General features: G+C 44.5%; 1 protein-coding gene across 1 annotated transcript in view; it reads left to right on the top strand.

Moving 5' to 3' along the window:
- Positions 1-20,489, top strand: part of LOC124553354 (pleckstrin homology domain-containing family G member 5-like) — a 181,818-nt gene that overhangs the window by 86,181 nt on the left and 75,148 nt on the right. Inside the window, exons 8-9 of the mRNA XM_047127228.1 lie at positions 772-882; positions 18,060-18,209. Coding sequence (XP_046983184.1) covers positions 772-882; positions 18,060-18,209 — 261 coding nt within the window. The remainder of the gene's footprint in view (positions 1-771; positions 883-18,059; positions 18,210-20,489) is intronic.

Raw genomic sequence — 20,489 nt, 5'->3', positions numbered from 1 at the left:
GAACATTATTGAGCATATCTGGGATGCCTTGCAACGTGCTGTTCAGAAGAGATCTCCACCACCTCGTACTCTTACGGATTTTTGGACATCCCTTCTGGATTCATGGTATGAGTTGCGTCCAGCACAACTTCCGACATTAGTCGAGTCCATGCCACGTCGTGTTGCGGCACTTCTGCTTGCCCACAGGGTCCCTACACGATATTAGGCAGATGTACCAGTTTCTTTCGCTCGTATGTATGTATATAACTTTGTCTCTCTGTAGCATCGTTGGATGTCGTTTCCCGACATGGGTTCCAATGAAATGAAATGTCGTGTGGCTAGGGCCTCCCGTCGGGTAGACCGTTCGCCTGGTGCAGGTCTTTCGATTTGACGCCACTTTGGCGACCTGTGCGTCGATGGGGATGAAATGATGATGATTAGGACAACACAGCACCCAGTCCCTGAGCAGAGAAAATCTCCGACCCAGCCGGGAATCGAACCCGGGCCCTTAGGATTGACAGTCTGTCACGCTGACCACTCAGCTACCGAGGGCGGACATGGGTTCCCATATGAAACTTGATCTATGAAGTTTCCTCTGCAGCCTCGAGAAGTGTGCAACATGAATTGTAAAATACCCTGTAAATCCATGGAATAAAGTATTATCTGGTCTCATCTATTGTAACCATCCAAAGTTTTCACTACCTGTACAATGCTAGATTTCATTAGAATGATGCAAAGCGACTGCTTGCACTATGGAGAATATTAAAAATTTAAATTCTCTTTCTTTTCCAGATAACGAGTGTTGACGAGTTCGTCAACAATGTGAATTCCTCACTGAAGACGAAACAGGACAACGAGAAGCTGAAGGCCCTCATAGCGAGGATCGAGTCCTACGATGTCGTGGTGAGTGATGACTGGTACACCAGTCCCTCCGGACCCTAATTTTTCTGCACTTTCTAGAAACTGGCTCTGAGCAAGAAATTTGTCAACTTGCGTCGTCTCCCAGCGGGTGTGCGAAGGGGATCCATGTATAGTTATTCCTTCTAACGATATTCACACTCCGATGACAGTGGAAAATACGGTACAGTCGCTGCCACGTTCTGATATGATACTATAGCCCGATTCACGAACGATGGCGGTTCGTGCATCTGTAGACACGGACGGGAATTGTATTGTTGCTGGTTCGAAGAGACGGTTGTCGTAAGCGCACGCGCGTGCTCAGCTCTTGAAACAAGCGTGCAAACTGCAGATTATGTCTCTGGCTTGCTTGTGTGCAGAATTTGTCGCTTACGACCGCCTTTAGTAGTGACAACCAGCAACAAATGGAATAAACATTCACTAAATACCTCTCTACGATCACGGTTAATGCCCGCATTGGCTACGATGGATAAAGAGGAGTCTTCGATACGAGTCGCTGGCTTTGGCGGGTGACGTAAAAAACATGCAATAAACGTCGGAATTATTATGCCCGATGTGACGTCATATCAAAGTGGATTTCTTCATCGTAACAGACAGAATCAGTGAGTAAAAAAAATAAATAAATAACATCGTCGCAAAACAAACATTTCGGACCACGAATATTGAAATGAAACAAATACTTTTAGACCGAGCGAGGTGGCGCAGTGGTTAGCACACTGGACTCGCATTCGGGAGGACGACGGTTCAATCCCGTCTCCGGCCATCCTGATTTAGGTTTTCCGTGATTTCCCTAAATCGCTTCAGGCAAATGCCGGGATGGTTCCTTTGAAAGGTCACGGCCGATTTCCTTCCCAATCCTTCCCTCACCCGAACTTGCGCTCCGTCTCTAATGACCTCGATGTCGACGGGACGTTAAACACTAATATCCTCCTCCTCCAAATAGTTTTAGAGCGAAAAAGTAATCGAATAGGCCCTATCGTAAAGAAACTCTACGGCTATAATAATGGACACCAGAACGTAAAATATGAAGTGGAGAGAAATGATCTTCTAGAAATGGAACCTATTCGAAAACACACTTCATATATAAGTTTTCGAGTATAATATGGCTACGGTTATTCGCGAAACAAATATTATTTCCGAAAATCAAGGGACCCGGACTCTGGAAAAGTAGCTGAGCCTGTAGGTGTATTTGTAGTTTACTATTTTGTATGATAGTGTTGACTCTTTCAGTACCGAAACTTCCTGGCAGATTAAAACTGTGTGCCCGACCGAGACTCGAACTCGGGACCTTTGCCTTTCGCGGGCAAGTGCTCTACCATCTGAGCTGCCGAAGCACGACTCACGCCCGGTACTCACAGCTTTACTTCTGCCAGTACCTGTGAGTACCGGGCGTGAGTCGTGCTTCGGCAGCTCAGATGGTAGAGCACTTGCCCGCGAAAGGCAAAGGTCCCGAGTTCGAGTCTCGGTCGGGCACACAGTTTTAATCTGCCAGGAAGTTTCATATCAGCGCACACTCCGCTGCAGAGTGAAAATCTCATTCTTTCAGTACCGTTACACGATTTTTTTTTTCATTTAGGTGAGCTGTGTTTTGAGAACATTAATGTGTGTTTCTTACTTTGGTAGTTTCCGGAGTTTTCAACAGATATCCGTAGTTATAGTTCTCGGTTATGATTCGATTTAGTGTCCAACAGTTCATCTACAGTATTTACAAATTCGTAATCAAATGATCTTTTGGGATATATGATACCGTAGTTATAGTTCTCGGTTATGATTCGATTATGTAGACGAACTGTTGGACACTAAATCGAATCATAACCGAGAACTACGGGTATCTGTTGAAAACGCCGGAAACTACCAAAGTAAGAAATGCACACTAATGTTCTCAGAATACAGCCCATGTAACTAAAGAAAAAAAAAACCGTGTTACTGGACGAAAGAGTCAACATAATCATCCAAAATAGCGAACTACAAATACACTTATAGGCTCAGTTACTTTGCCAAAGTGTGCTGCTATTGATAATGGATCCCTTGATTTTCTGAAATAATAAGCGTAGCTCATAGTATACTCGAAAACAGCGATATATTTCCTACAAATAATTCCTCGTAAATCGAGTCATTTTCGGAACTAATTCGAACAAGCATCACAACGAACAAACTTATAACGATAAATGGTTAGTGTAATGTCAGCCAGTGATAACTCTCATTTGTAGATAATACACGGTGATTCAAAAAGAATACCACAACTTTAAAAATGTGTATTTAATAAAAGGAACATAATATAACCTTCTGTTATACATCATTACAAAGAGTATTTAAAAAGGTTTTTTTTCACTCAAAAACAAGTTCAGAGATGATCAATATGGCCCCCTCCAGACACTCGAGCAATACCAACCCGATACTCCAACTCGTTCCACAGTCTCTGTAGCATATCAGGCGTAACAGTTTGGATAGCTGCTGTTATTTCTCATTTCAAATCATCAATGGTGGCTGGGAGAGGTGGCCGAAACACCATAGCCTTAACATACCCCCCATAAGAAAAAATCGCAGGGGGTAAGATCAGGGCTTCTTGGAGGCCAGTGATGAAGTGCTTGCTCTGTCACGGGCTGCCTGGCGGCCGATCCATCGCCTCGGGTAGTTGAAGTTCAGGTTTCATAACTAACCTCTTTCGTAGGACTCTCCATACAGTTGATTGTGGAATTTGCAGCTCTCTGCTAGCTCTGTGAGTCGATTTTCCTGGGCTGCAAACAAATGCTTGCTGGATGCGTGCTACATTTTCATCACTCGTTCTCGGCCGTCCAGAACTTTTCCCTTTGCACAAACACTCATTCTCTGTAAACTGTTTATACCAACGTTTAATACACCACCTATCAGGAGGTTTAACACCATACTTCGTTCGAAATGCACGCTGAACAACTGTCGTCGATTCACTTCTGCCGTACTCAATAACACAAAAAGCTTTCTGTTGAGCGGTCGCCATCTTAGCATCAACTGACGCTGACGCCTAGTCAACAGCGCCTCGAGCGAACAAATGTACAACTAAATGAAACTTTATAGCTCCCTTAATTCGCCGACAGATAGTGCTTAGCTCTGCCTTTTGTCGTTGCAGAGTTTTAAATTCCTAAAGTTGTGGTATTCTTTTTGAATCACCCTGTATAAGCTGCAGTTTTCTACTAATAAATCGTAACTGACCCACATAGTCCAAGTGTTCGGCAACGTCGTAAATACAGGTAAGCTATTGTGAAGAGCATCGTATATCAGGACGTAAAATATGGATCCGTCAGGCACGGTACGTTAATGTTGGTATTCGCTTCCTTCGACACCTCAACGAAATTAGCACATTACGTCTAATGGAGATCTCGTGCTGTACACCACATGAGTCTCTTAATACATGTGGTTGGCTTGGCCTTAACGAAAAAACTGTTGCGTGCCAGCGTAATGTAGAACTCGTTCTACGCTGCAGATCAGTCTGCCACCATAGAAATCTTTTCCACTGTCAAATTACTTGCCTACACCAACTCACAACAAAGCTGTTGCGTTCCCACTTAAGGGGCTCCGGAACGCCCTATACTTGCAATGTTAAAATAACGCTTATAAATTACATCTTTCCTCACAAAGTATTTGAGATAGGAAGTTGAACTTTTTACAGATTATTTATTGGAATATGGGCTACAACTTAACACAGGGATTTTACTGAATTTTAGTTCAGTTATTAAAGATGATTTTTTTTCAATTGTAATGAAAATTCACAACATTTTTTTGCAATTTTTTATTTATATATTCAAAAATATACAGTTTTTTTGAAAAAGGCTCTGTAAAATTATGCAGAAGGTACTGTGTAACATTTACTGAAAGTTTGAAACAAATATGTTTGGAAGATCCTTAGAAAACATGTAATTAGTATGAGAAAATAAAAGTTTTGGGAATCGAGCGACAAAGATTGGATTAACTTTTTAGTGCATTCCAGGTCCATAGGATGGATTATCTTCATCCTCTGCAAACTCCTCCTTCAGCTTCCTCTTGTTCCTCCTCCTGTTTACTCTCGCTTGTATTTCTAGACTCTTTACAGCCCTGTCTGCAGCCTGAAGGCGTTCCTTGTCTAAAGCAAGCATCGCTCGTTGTTGTGTTCGTAGATTTTGCTACCATTTTCTTCAGTTGCAGTTACTGCAACACTGTTCCAAAAGGTGGTCATGTATGAACACTTATCACATTTCAGTTGTATTTCACTAGCAAGTCCTATGTGCTTTATTATGCAGAGTTCCAGACCAACTTCACTACAATGAATACATCTTACACAGTTTGAAAAAATTCCTTTGAGAACCGACATATCAAATATTTCATTCACATCCGATTCGCCCATAAAACATTCATAGTTTTCACTCACTGAACCAAGCTTCTTCTGTGAAGTATTTTCTTTCCCACTTTGACTGCTATGGGCAGGTGTACTTGAGAGGTTAGGTTCACTCACTTGGTTATCGTCTTTATTGTTTACAGTAATAACACATACCTTTGGCTTTCCAACATTTCTCCTTTTCTTAAAAGCCTTCAGAGGACTTCTAATAACTTTACTTTTACTCATTATTATACTTCAACAAAACAGAGACTCAAGAAACAGAATTAATTACAAATATTTTCGAGATAACGACAGAGTAAATAAACATGAAACAATCGACAATCACACCAGCGATATATATTGAACCATCACAGGTTAGCCACAACACATACTTTATCTCACATCACTAAAATGTACCTGATGAACACGGACGTTAATAATAACACCATTTGACAGCAGTTTAACAGCGCCACAGTGGGTCACGCCCATGTAGAACACATTTCAAAAAAAATTTAAAAATAGTTGTAGTCTTCGGAATTGAATAAATTATATATCTATTAAAAGGTAATAGTCTGCAGATTCAGAAAACGCAAAAAAGCAAAAATTGAACTTTTCATGATTTTGAACCTTTCCGGAGCCCCTTAACCAAATCGTATCTGCTGTCCGATTCTTTGGCTTTGGTACCTCACAGCCAAACTGTCGCATTCCAACCTAACCTAGCTAGAACTCGGTCTATGCTACAGATCATTGTGTCACCCCAGCAAGCTTTTCCACATTCTTTGGTTTCGTCAATTCACAACCGAACTGTTGCTTTTCCAGTCTAACCTAGAACTCGGGCTATGATACAAACCAGTGTGTAACCACAGAAAGCTTCTCAACTATCACATTCGTGGCTTCACGAACTCACAGCCAAAGTGTTGCATTCCGACCTAACCTCGATCTCGGCCCATGCCACAGTGTGACATCACAGAAATCTTATCCGATGTCAGGTTTTTGACTTTGGTGACCCACAACCAAAGTGTTGCATACCATCTAACCTAGACCTCAGGTTATGCTGCAGGTTGGATGTCACCACACACACCTTTTCCACTGTAAGTCTGTGCTATGAATTTTCCACTGTAAGTCTATGCTATGGATCAGTGTGTCTCCCCAGAATTCTTATCTGCTATCAGATTTGATTGCTTCGCTTACTCGCAGCAAAGTGTTGCATAACAACCTAACCCAGGCCACAGTTTATGTTACACATCAGTGTGTCAGCTCAGACACCTTTCCCACTGTAAGATTCGTTGACTTTGCCAACTCGTGTCCATATCGTCATATTCCATCCTAACCTACACCTCTGGTTAAACTCACCCATTATAGTGACATTTTTAAGCTTCTCTATTGACTCACGAGCCAACCACTCTCTCGGAAATTCGGATCTTCTTCAGTAATACCAAAAAATACATCTCTCTTTTCACTCCACCTCCTCCTCGACATGTACTCAATTGCTATTTACAAATTCGCTAACACCAACACCAACAATTGCCAACATCAGCACATAATGCAAGAACCACTACACAGGACGCCAGTGTTAGAAAAAAAACTAGTGTAGAAATGAAAATTACAGTATTAGGGTACGCACCACAACTTATCAATACCGACTAATATCCCTAATAGGTTGATATCCAAGAAATCAAGTCTATGTGTGAACTATTAAAAAAAAAACCAATAATTCAAAACCAAAGGTATAACAAAATTAATGAAATAAAACTAATTGCAAAAATTAAAATAATCAAAAAAAATGTACCTCCATTCCAAAGCAGCAACTAAACTCTCTTTCTTTGGCACCTCCATCCTCGCCACATCTTCCAAAAATACCTCAAACAAGCACTGGTTTTGTGGGACATCCTTCCTCCACACATGCTCATCTAAATGGCTCTGTAGTGCTGCAATTTTCCTTTTCTCTAGCCCAGTAATACTTTTTATTGCCCGCCTCCCATATCCCTTCAGCTGTATTGTACATGCCCCTGTTTTTTTGTTCCTAAGTTCAACGGAATGATTCACAGCCAAATACATGACCCCAATTTCGTCCAATCCCTTACAAGTAGCCCATCCATCTGACATGATTGACTCATCTCTATTATTTGTACCAAGTGAAACATTGTACAAGTTCTCCTATCTTCGATCACCTTAAAAATTATGTTTGGAGAAGAGTGATTTCCTAAAACAACTGCCCCCCCTAATCACTTTCTTTTTTTCTTTTTTGCAATTGCGATTTTTGAATTTGTATAATAGCCCCAGCCCACCAACAATTTTGCCCTTTCTCTTAACAAAATCCGAACAAATTTCCCAGCAAAACGAATGCCAGTCTATAACAGATTCTGTCTCATGAGCAACAAGCCAAATAGATCTTAAACAAAAAAATGAAAAAGTAAAAAAATACTATTCATAGAATTCTTGATTTCACATACCACGTCCTTCTGCGAACATACCTCCACACAAGATCTTTTGCACAGCGTCACATATACAAATTACCCGTATGTTTCCTCAAACTTTGCCCAATGTCATCTACTTGCCAGAAACACTACACTCACAATAGCGAGCATTTAAATTGTATTGTCTGGCAAAACTGATGACATTCGTTGGTACGCCCGATTCATAAGCTCATTTTACAATAGTGAAGCGAACGTGAGGAATATGTTGCTCCCCGTTCCTACTATTCTCCACAGCTTCAAAATCAGGAGCAGAACTTGGCCCCACAATTGCCTCCATATTTCGCGATGGCAGTAATAGCTGAAAAGAAGTTACAAATCCAGCGCAAAGATTAACAAATTACTTTCTGTATAAACCAACGAGAAGGCGACGCAGAAATTCAATTCAAAATATGCACCAGAACACGACGTCATAGTAGCCATTACGTCACATGTCAACGCCGACGGCTAGTTTCGAACAGTCCTCTAGAACCGGCTACGACATTTAGAGCAGAGCGCTAAAAATACTGCCGAACGCCCATCGGTTGTCGGAGAATTAGTGACGTAGGTGCGTAGAGTAAGCCTAAACTCGACTACCATCGTTCGTAACTCCAATTATAATACAGAGGTTTCAGACCATGCAGAAGCTGTGCAGAGCAGATAATTAGTTTAAAATTGATTATGGAATACTACAAGAAACGGAACAAACCTCTGGCAATAACATTTGTAGATTTTAAGAAGGCATATGACTGTCTCCACAGACCTTCAGTATTAAAAATTGTAAGAAATCTAGGACTCCATCCAAAACTAATTAAAATAATACAACTCACTCTAACCAACACCAAATCAAAAGTGATGTTTAGAGGAGAAATTTCGGAACCATTCCTCATAAAAACAGGCTTAAGACAAGGTCACTGCCTATCACCATTACTTTTCAACTGTGCACTGGAATACATAATGAGAGAATGGTACAAGGACAATCCAAAGCGGATAAGAATTGGAAGTGCAAACGATGATATTAGCTTAAACTGCTTGGGATTCGCTGATGATCTTGCTCTCCTAGCCAACACCGTTCAAGAAGCCAGGCAACAAGTGAAATCACTACAAGAAATAGCAGAGAAAGTAGGCCTTAGAATATCATTTGAAAAAACGGAGATTATGCTAACTGATCCACCACTTGCAAACAAAATTACAATAGGAGAACAGGAAATCAAAATTGTTGATAAATTTAAATATTTAGGCGAAATAACAACATACAATCTAAATGAGAAGCTATCATGGCAAAATAGAATAAAAAACCGAACTATGAAAATTACATTACCAAAACTACATACAACAAAAAAAGCCTATCTATAGATGCAAAATTAAAACACTATAAAACAGTTACACAACCAGAAATAACGTATGCAGCTGAAACTATCTTCAAAACAACTAATACAGCAGAAATTGACAGAATACTAAAAATAAAAAGAAGACTAATTAGGACATGTATAAATAAACAGTATAAAATAAATGGACACTGGAGAATAGCATCAAATGAAACAGTATATAAGAAAATAGAACTAGTCATGAGCACAATCAGGAAGAAACGCATCTCATTCTTTGAACATCTGATGAGAACTCCAGAAAACATAATTAGTAAAAAAATAATACAAAAATTGTGGAATAGCAAGAACGACATTAAATGGATCACAGAAATTAAGGAAGATATAAAAGAACTTCAAATTACAGTAGATGACCTAAAAAACAAGACAGAGAAAACCAGAATACTGCAAGACCCGCAAACCAGACTACAAATGAAAATCAATAAAAGGAGTACAGGAAGAGTTGTCTCAGATGAAGAAAGAAAGAAAATATCTGAAAGAATGAAGAAATATTGGGCAGACAGAAGAGCAAAACACCTTTCATATAAGAATAGCCTCTAATAATTATATTACCTAAATATATTAAGTTATTGTTGAACCAAATTGTATCCATGTGTAACAACTTGTTTAGAACTTTGTATTTTTGACTACAGTGGTCCAATGAAGGCCATAAAATAAATAATAATAAAAAACAGAGTGAGTCAAAAAGGACTTTACAAGTTTGGGATGATATACACTGAATAGCCAAAGAAATTGGTACAGCTGCCTAATATCGTGTAGGACCCCCGCGAGCATGCAGTAATGCCACAACACGACGTGGCATGTGCTCGACTAATGTCTGAAGTAGTGCTGGAGGGAACACCACGAATCCTGCAGGGCTGTCCGTAAATCCGTAAGGGTACGAGGTGGTGAAGATCTCTTCTGAACAGCATGTGCAAGGCATCCCAGATATGCTCAATAATGTTTCATGTCTGGGGAGTTTGCTGGCCAGCGGAAGTGTTTAAACTCAGAAGAGTGTTCCCGGAGCCACTATGTAGCAATTCTAGTCGTGTGCGGTGTCGCATTGTCGTGCTGGAATTGCCAAAGTCCGTCGGAATGCACAATGGACATCAGTGGATGCAGGTGGTCAGACAGGATGCATACATACACTCCTGGAAATGGAAAAAAGAACACATTGACACCGGTTTGTCAGACCCACCATACTTGCTCCGGACACTGCGAGAGGGCTGTACAAGCAATGATCACACGCACGGCACAGCGGACACACCAGGAACCGCGGTGTTGGCCGTCGAATGGCGCTAGCTGCGCAGCATTTGTGCACCGCCGCCGTCAGTGTCAGCCAGCTTGCCGTGGCATACGGAGCTCCATCGCAGTCTTTAACACTGGTAGCATGCCGCGACAGCGTGGACGTGAACCGTATGTGCAGTTGACGGACTTTGAGCGAGGGTGTATAGTGGGCATGCGGGAGGCCTGGTGGACGTACCGCCGAATTGCTCCACACGTGGGGCGTGAGGTCTCCACAGTACATCGATGTTGTCGCCAGTGGTCGGCGGAAGGTGCACGTGCCCGTCGACCTGGGACCGGACCGCAGCGACGCACGGGTGCACGCCAAGACCGTAGGATCCTACGCAGTGCCGTAGGGGACCGCACCGCCACTTCCCAGCAAATTAGGGACACTGTTGCTCCTGGGGTATCGGCGAGGACCATTCGCAACCGTCTCCATGAAGCTGGGCTACGGTCCCGCACACCGTTAGGCCGTCTTCCGCTCACGCCCCAACATCGTGCAGCCCGCCTCCAGTGGTGTCGCGACAGGCGTGAATGGAGGGACGAATGGAGACGTGTCGTCTTCAGCGATGAGAGTCGCTTCTGCCTTGGTGCCAATGATGGTCGTATGCGTGTTTGGCGCCGTGCAGGTGAGCGCCACAATCAGGGCTGCATACGACCGAGGCACACAGGGCCAACACCCGGCATCATGGTGTGGGGAGCGATCTCCTACACTGGCCGTACACCACTGGTGATCGTCGAGGGGACACTGAATAGTGCACGGTACATCCAAACCGTCATCGAACCCATCGTTCTACCATTCCTAGACCGCCAAGGGAACTTGCTGTTCCAACAGGACAATGCACGTCCGCATGTATCCCGTGCCACCCAACGTGCTCTAGAAGGTGTAAGTCAACTACCCTGGCCAGCAAGATCTCCGGATCTGTCCCCCATTGAGCATGTTTGGGACTGGATGAAGCGTCGTCTCACGCGGTCTGCACGTCCAGCACGAACGCTGGTCCAACTGAGGCGCCAGGTGGAAATGGCATGGCAAGCCGTTCCACAGGACTACATCCAGCATCTCTACGATCGTCTCCATGGGAGAATAGCAGCCTGCATTGCTGCGAAAGGTGGATATACACTGTACTAGTGCCGACATTGTGCATGCTCTGTTGCCTGTGTCTATGTGCTTGTGGTTCTGTCAGTGTGATCATGTGATGTATCTGACCCCAGGAATGTGTCAATAAAGTTTCCCCTTCCTGGGACAATGAATTCACGGTGTTCTTATTTCAATTTCCAGGAGTGTATATGTCACCTATCAGACTCATATCTAGACGTATCAGCAGTCCCATATCACTTTAACTGCACACGCCCCACACTATTACAGAGCCTTCACCAGCTTGAACCCCTGCTGACATGCAGGATCTACAGATTCATGATGTTTTCTCCATACCCATACACGTCCATCCACTTGATACAATTTGAAGCGAGACTCGTACGACCACGCAACATGTTTCCAGTCAACACCAGTCCCGTGTCGGTGTTGAAGGACCCAGGCGAGGCGTAAAGCATCGTGTCGAACAGTCATTAACGGCACACGAGTGCACCTTCAGCTCTGAAAGCCCATATCGCTGATGTTTCGGTGAATAGTTGGCAAGCTGACACTTGCTGATGGCCCAGCATTGAAATCCGCAGCAATTTGGGGAAGTTTTGCACTTCTGCCGCGTTGAACGATTCTCTTCAGTCGTCGTTAGTTCCGTTCTTGCTGGGTCTTTCTCTAGCCGCAGCGATGTCGGAGATTTGATGTTTTACCGGATTCCTGATATTCACAGTACGCTCGTGAAAATCCCCACTTCATCGCTACCTAGGAGATGCTGTGTCCCGTAGCTCGTGCGCCGACTTAAAACCACTCCCAAACTCACTTAACTCTTGATAACCTGCCAATGTAGCAGCAGTAACCGATCTAACAAATGCTCCTGACGCTTCTTGTGTTATACAGGCGTTGCTGACCGCAGCACTGTATTCTACATGTTTCCATATCTGTATTTGAATACGCATGCCCATACCAGTTTCTTTGGCGCTTCAGTGTATAAATTGATTGAGATAACTTAAGATCCGGTAGATGTGTCATTTCCTAGCAAACCACCTCAAGTTTCACATAAAAATCTCGAGCTTAATTTTGGTTCGATGTGACTACCGTTTGTGATGTGGCGGACATCCCACTGGTAATCAATTTCTTGCCACACTCGTTGCCGCAAATCTGGCCTAACTTGTGCGATGGCAGCGTATATCCTTTTTTTTCAGATCGACTGAATTGTTTGGCAAGGGAGGAACATACTCATGGTCTTTAATGAAACCCCCGAGAAAGAAATACAGTGGTTTCAAGTCTAGGGAGCAAGGTGGACACAGTCCACAGCACTGAAAGTAGCCATTTTAACTGCACATTAGAGTTGTGGCGATTCGTGAATGAGTCGTTCATTTGAACGACTCTAAATAAAGAATCGTAAGAATCGAATCGTGATACGGACGAATCGTCGTTCAAAAGAATCGTAAGAACGATTGCGTGTTTCCGAGTCGTGACGTTTCCAAGATCCAACGATTCATCGATTCTTAGTACGCTATGCTTCGAAGGCAACTTCCGAATCATGCCGAGTCGTGTCGAATGATAAGGACGGGAATCGTGATACGGACGAATCGTCGTTCAAAAGAATCGTAAGAACGATTGCGTGTTTCCGAGTCGTGACGATTCCAAGTTCCAACGATTCATCGATTCTTAGTACGCTATGCTTCGAAGGCAACTTCCGAATCATGCCGAGTCGTGTCGAATGATAACGACGGGAATCGTGATACGGACGAATCGTCGTTCAAAAGAATCGTAAGAACGACTGCGTGTTTCCGAGTCGTGACGTTTCCAAGATCCAACGATTCATCGATTCTTAGTACGCTATGCTTCGAAGGCAACTTCCGAATCATGCCTAGTCGTGTCGAATGATAACGACCGCCAGATGGCAGTCAAGTGGAGAATGCGTGTGAACAAAGGAAGCAATTTTGAACCACCTTTCGCAAAAATCGACTCCTCTTTCCTGGCATACTGAAATGAAACAATAGACGCAATCAAATCAAACGAGACCTTTCATCAATTAAGTCATTACACGTATAAATCCCGAATCACACTTGTAACGTCATATGCATGTTTCCTCATAAATAAACTATTTCTGGCATGTCTTATAATGACACAGTTCGATTCTAACCCCATTGACAATTTCAGACATGTCCTGCCATCTGTGAGTAAGATGTAGAACTTTTTGCATTCCGTAAGAATCGTGCTATCGCAGACTAGAATGAATCGTGAGTGAATCGTGAACGAATCGTAGGAATCGATTCGCAATGTGAGATTGAATCGTAGGAATCGAATCGGGAAAAAGAATCGTGTTGCCCAACTCTACTGCACACTACGCTGGCGCTCCTGGTGGTGGAATGGGGTAATAGTGCACTACGTGAATCAAACTTGAGGTTGTTAGCTACAAAATGAAACATCTACCGATTCCGTAAGTTCTCTCAATACATTTCTATACCGGGTGTTCCCGTAAGAGCGTGCAAAAATTTAACGATTTCAGCGGACGCTGCATTGAACAATTTGAGGTAGGGAACCCGGGATCGGAGAGGCCAGTTTAAGGTGGTAATAGGAATAAAATCACATTACTGTGTACTTTTTTATTTACATTAGTTAACTATAAATACCATCATTGGCATAATGAATGTACCATTTGTGCCGTATCTTGCAAAATACGCTGAAGCTGACGGCAATCTACCTCAAAGCAAGCATGATGTCGGTGAACAAGATTCTGACGCACTCTGACAAATGTCCCTGGTGTACATCGAATCACATCACAGGTAGCTACATTTCTGACAGCTAATTGCGTTTCCAAATCCAGTTGGGTCTCGTACACAAGTGACTTTATACACTCCTGGAAATGGAAAAAAGAACACATTGACACCGGTGTGTCAGACCCACCATACTTGCTCCGGACACTGCGAGAGGGCTGTACAAGCAATGATCACACGCACGGCACAGCGGACACACCAGGAACCGCGGTGTTGGCCGTCGAATGGCGCTAGCTGCGCAGCATTTGTGCACCGCCGCCGTCAGTGTCAGCCAGTTTGCCGTGGCATACGGAGCTCCATCGCAGTCTTTAACACTGGTAGCATGCCGCGACAGCGTGGACGTGAACCGTATGTGCAGTTGACGGACTTTGAGCGAGGGCATATAGTCGGCATGCGGAAGGCCGGGTGGACGTACCGCCGAATTGCTCAACACGTGGGGCGTGAGGTCTCCACAGTACATCGATGTTGTCGCCAGTGGTCGGCGGAAGGTGCACGTGCCCGTCGACCTGGGACCGGACCGCAGCGACGCACGGATGCACGCCAAGACCGTAGGATCCTACGCAGTGCCGTAGGGGACCGCACCGCCACTTCCCAGCAAATTAGGGACACTGTTGCTCCTGGGGTATCGGCGAGGACCATTCGCAACCGTCTCCATGAAGCTGGGCTACGGTCCCGCACACCGTTAGGCCGTCTTCCGCTCACGCCCCAACATCGTGCAGCCCGCCTCCAGTGGTGTCGCGACAGGCGTGAATGGAGGGACGAATGGAGACGTATCGTCTTCAGCGATAAGAGTCGCTTCTGCCTTGGTGCCAATGATGGTCGTACGCGTGTTTGGCGCCGTGCAGGTGAGCGCCACAATGAGGACTGCATACGACCGAGGCACACAGGGCCAACACCCGGCATCATGGTGTGGGGAGCGATCTCCTACACTGGCCGTACACCACTGGTGATCGTCGAGGGGACACTGAATAGTGCACGGTACATCCAAACCGTCATCGAACCCATCGTTCTACCATTCCTAGACCGGCAAGGGAACTTGCTGTTCCAACAGGACAATGCACGTCCGCATGTATCCCGTGCCACCCAACGTGCTCTAGAAGGTGTAAGTCAACTACCCTGGCCAGCAAGATCTCCGGATCTGTCCCCCATTGAGCATGTTTGGGACTGGATGAAGCGTCGTCTCACGCGGTCTGCACGTCCAGCACGAACGCTGGTCCAACTGAGGCGCCAGGTGGAAATGGCATGGCAATCCGTTCCACAGGACTACATCCAGCATCTCTACGATCGTCTCCATGGGAGAATAGCAGCCTGCATTGCTGCGAAAGGTGGATATACACTGTACTAGTGCCGACATTGTGCATGCTCTGTTGCCTGTGTCTATGTGCCTGTGGTTCTGTCAGTGTGATCATGTGATGTATCTGACCCCAGGAATGTGTCAATAAAGTTTCCCCTTCCTGGGACAATGAATTCACGGTGTTCTTATTTCAATTTCCAGGAGTGTAGATCCCCATAGGAAATAATCAAGGGGATTCAGATCAGGTGACTTCGCGGGCCATGGAATACGACCTCCTCTTCCGATCCAGCGACCAGGCAATACTGTAGCAGTGCTCCTCCATCGTATTGTACTGTACATCTTTGATTAGCATTGAGTAATGAATGCATATATCGTTGATTCACAGCATGTTCTGTCATGCGACAATGTAAATACGATACAACAGAGCCACCTTGTGGATAAGTAAAGTAAACAAAACCTGCATCATGAATTCCTAGCAACTCCTTGTTTCCTTGCAGGAAATAAAGAATGTACATGTGAATAAACAGCACAGTATGTGTAAACTTGTATGGATGTTAGTTGTAAATAATCTGGAAAGCAATAATGCTAGGCAAAGCAGTAGACAACTTTCTTCCATATGTCTGTAAGCTGTGTTTCCGGACCCCAAATTCCCTGTCTCAAATTGTTCAATGGAGCATTCTCTATGTCCTGTTACATTTTTGCATACTCTTATGGAAATACTCTGTACAATTCCAAAGTTGTAAAGTCCTTTTTGACCCACCCTGTAGAACTCACGAAGTTCATAGTCGCTTATTCTGAAATGCAGACCTTATTCCTGTAACCTTTTATCAACTTTTCATGCTTTCATGAGTGTTTGTACATCAAATCTTTCATTAATACACTACAGGCCATTAAAATTGCTACACCACGAAGATGACGTGCTACAGACGCGAAATTCAACCGACAGGAAGAAGATGCTGTGATATGCAAAATATTAGCTTTTCAGAGCATTCACACAAGGTTGGCGCCGGTGGTGACACCTACAACGTGCTGACATGAAGAAAGTTTACAACCGATTTCTCATACACAAACAGAAGTTGACCGGCGTTGCCTGGTGAAACGTTGTTGTGATGCCTCCTGTAAGGAAGGGGAAATGCATACCATCACGTTTCCGACTTTGATAAAGGTCGGATTGTAGCCTATCGCGATTGTGGTTTATAGTATCGCGACATTGCTGCTCGCGTTGGTCGAGATCCAACGACTGTTAGCAGAATATGGAATCGGTGGGTTCAGGAGGGTAATACGGAACACCGTGCTGGATCCCAACGGCCTCGTATCACTAGCAGTCGAGATGACAGGCATCTTATCCGCACGGCTGTAACGGATCGCGCAAACACGTCTCGATCCCTGAGTCAACAGAAAGCAAGGCAACAACCATCTGCACGAACAGTTCGAAGACGTTTGCAGCAGCATGCGATGGTGTACTCGACGACGAACCTGGGTGCACGAATGGAAAAACGTCATTTTTTCGGATCAATCTAGGTTCTGTTTACAGCATCATGATGGCCGCATCCGTGTTTGGCGACCTCGCGGTGAACGCATATTGGAAGCGTGTATTCGTCATCGCCATCATCATCTTGTTCGGACTGACGGCACTTTGAACAGTGGACGTTACATTTCAGATGTGTTACGACCCGTGGGTCTACCCTTCGTTCGATCCCTGCGAAACCATACATTTCAGCAGGATAATGCACGACCACATGTTGCAGGTCCTGTACGGACCTTTCTGGATACAGAAAATGTTCGACTGCTGCCGTGGCCAGTACATTCTCCAGATCTCTGACCAATTGAAAACGTCTGGTGAATGGTGGCCGAGCAACTGGCTCGTCACAATACGCCAGTCACTACTCTTGATGAACTGTGGTATCGTGTTGAAGCCGCATGGGCAGCTGTACCTGTACACGCCATCCAAGCTCTGTTTGACTCAATGCCCAGGCGTATTAAGGCCGTTATTACGGCCAGAGGTGGTTGTTCTGGGTTCTGATTTCTCAGGATCTATGCACCCAAATTGCGTGAAAATGTAATCACATGTCAGTTCTAGTATATATATTTGTTCAATGAATACCCGTTTATCATCTGCATTTCTTCTTGGTGTAGCAATTTTAATGGCCAGTAGTGTATTTACTGCGTTTCATGTTGTGCCATTAAGTTAATGGTGGCGGCATATGTGTGTGTGGTTGCAAGAGTTGTCCAATGACATTTTACAGGCATAGAACTGAAAGAAAATCGAAGTTGGAGTGGGTTGTGTGTGTGTGTGTGCTTGTAGGTGGTTTTCAGTGGGATACAAAACTTAGAAACGAAAGTAATGGGAGGAGAGTTGGAGAAGTTTGGAGAGAACTGTTTAATGTGGTGTGTGTTTTATTGTGTTGTGCGATGCATTTGTATGTGTGTGTGTGTGTGTGTGTGTGTGTGTGTGTGTGTGCGTGTGGTTGTAAGTGGTGTTGAGTGGGATAGAAAAATTGGATAAATGAAAGTAACAAGAGGAGAGTTGGAGGAGGATTGGAAAGGATTGTTAGTGTGGTGTATTTTTGTAGGAGGCGGTCAAGGACGAAGAGCTGGAGCGGCTGGTGCGCGTGCACTCGCAGCTGGACCTGACGGGACCCATGCCTGGTTGCCACGTCTCACAATCCAGGCAGCTGCTTCTCGAGTCCGACCTCAAACTGCGCGAGGGCGCTGCCTCCAAGGTGGGTGCCCCATGTTTGTCGTGTTTTGACTTGTGCTGCGTACACCGGGCGCAGCACAGTTACACTGATAAAGTGCTAGGGGTTGTCAGTGGTGCGTGACCATGTAGTCATACCAACAACGCTACGGTCTGCTCAAATGGTTCAAATGGCTCTGAGCACTATGGGACTTACCTTCTGAGGTCACCAGTCCCCTAGAACTTAGAACTACGTAAACCTAACTAACCTGAGGACATTGCACACATCCATGCCCGAGGGAGGATTCGAACCTGCGACCGTAGCGGTCACGTAGTTCCAGACTGTAGCGCCTAGAACCGCACGGCCACTCTGGCCGGCGCTAAGGTCTGTCACTGCTATGGGGGACACAACCTACCACCACTTGGCGACCCACAAAGTGGCTACTGTGCTTAAGCCCTCATCTAATTTGATGTCGAATTTTACTCGTGGCACATGGCTGGGGAATGTGGTAGATGAAGGACGGGCATAATGGCCAGTGCATGCGTTATGGCATGGATTTCTGAATCCATACAGTACTCATACAGAAATTGCACAAAGGAGTCATTGAAACTCTCTGAGCTACACATAATCACTTGAGTGAGCCAGGATACCGTGTTGTCTCGCAGTCACGTACGGTATCGTTTTGAGACCCTCTGCTCTAAGGTAAGTTCTCACTTCATGCGAGTATTACAAATTTCCATAACATGTTAGGTTTTGCAAACACGTGGTCTAGGGGTAGCGACTTTGATTCATAATCAAAAACGTCTTCGGTCCCGGGTTCGATCCCTGCCACTGCCTAAATTTTGGTAAATAATCAGCATTGGCGGCCAAAGACTTCCGTCGTAAGAAGTCAGCCTCATTCTGCCAACGACCTCGTCAAAGAGGGCAGAGGAGTGGAGAGAGGTTCACTGCACTCTCTTGTCCTAGGGGTGGGAAATTGACCCTAAAGGCGGAAGAATCAGCAATGATCAACGACATGAGAACGCAGGAGGCAATGGAAACCACTGCATTAAAGACACGTAACGTGTATCCACAGGAATAAGTGTCATGATGATCTCTCCATTGGCAAAAGATTCCAGAATAGTCCCCCATTCGGATCTCCGGGGGGGGGGGGGGGGGGGACTGCCAAGGGGGAGGTTACCATGAGAAAAAGATTGAATAATCAACGAAAGGATAACGTTCTACGAGTCGGGGCGTGGAATGTCAGAAGCTTGAACGTGGTAGGGAAACTAGAAAATCTGAAAAGGGAAATGCAAAGGCTCAATCTAGATATAGTAGGGGTCAGTGAAGTGAAGTGGATGGAAGACAAGGATTTCTGGTCAGATGAGTATCGGGTAATATCAACAGCAGCAGAAAATGGTATAACATGTGTAGGATTCGTTATGAATAGGAAGGTGGGGCAGAGGGTGTGTTACTGTGAACAGTTCAGTGACCGGGTTGTTCTAATCAGAATCGACAGCAGACCAACACCGACAACGATAGTTCAGGTATACATGCCGACGTCGCAAGCTGAAGATGAACAGATAGAGAAAGTGTATGAGGATATTAAAAGGGTAATGCAGTATGTAAAGGGGGACGAAAATCTAATAGTCTTGGGCGACTGGAATGTAGTTGTAGGGGAAGGAGTAGAAGAAAAGGTTACAGGAGAATATGGGCTTGGGAGAAGGAAAGAAAGAGGAGAAAGACTAATTGAGTTCTGTAACAAGTTTCAGCTAGTAATAGCGAATACCCTGTTCAAGAATCACAAGAGGAGGAGGTATACTTGGAAAAGGCCGGGAGATACGGGAAGATTTTAATTAGATTACATCATGGTCAGACAGAGTTTCCGAAATCAGATACTGGACTGTAAGGCGTACCCAGGAGCAGATATAGACTCAGATCACAATATAGTAGTGATGAAGAGTAGGCTGAAGTTCAAGACATTAGTCAGGAAGAATCAATACGCAAAGAAGTGGGATACGGAAGTACTAAGGAATGACGAGATACGTTTGAAGTTCTCTAACGCTATAGATACAGCAATAAGGAATAGCGCAGTAGGCAGTACAGTTGAAGAGGAATGGACATCTCTAAAAAGGGCCATCACAGAAGTTGGGAAGGAAAACATAGTTACAAAGAAGGTAGCTGCGAAGAAACCATGGGTAACAGAAGAAATACTTCAGTTGATTGACGAAAGGAGGAAGTACAAACATGTTCTGGGAAAATCAGGAATACAAAAAAACAAATCGTTGAGGAATGAAATAAATAGGAAGTGCAGGGAAGCTAAGACGAAATGGCTGCGGGAAAAAT

Source organism: Schistocerca americana, chromosome 11, assembly GCF_021461395.2.
Source record: "Schistocerca americana isolate TAMUIC-IGC-003095 chromosome 11, iqSchAmer2.1, whole genome shotgun sequence".
NCBI classification, from domain to species: Eukaryota; Metazoa; Arthropoda; class Insecta; order Orthoptera; family Acrididae; genus Schistocerca; species Schistocerca americana.
The sequence above is the reverse complement of the archived record's forward strand: the minus strand, read 5'-3'. Positions and strand labels throughout refer to the sequence as shown.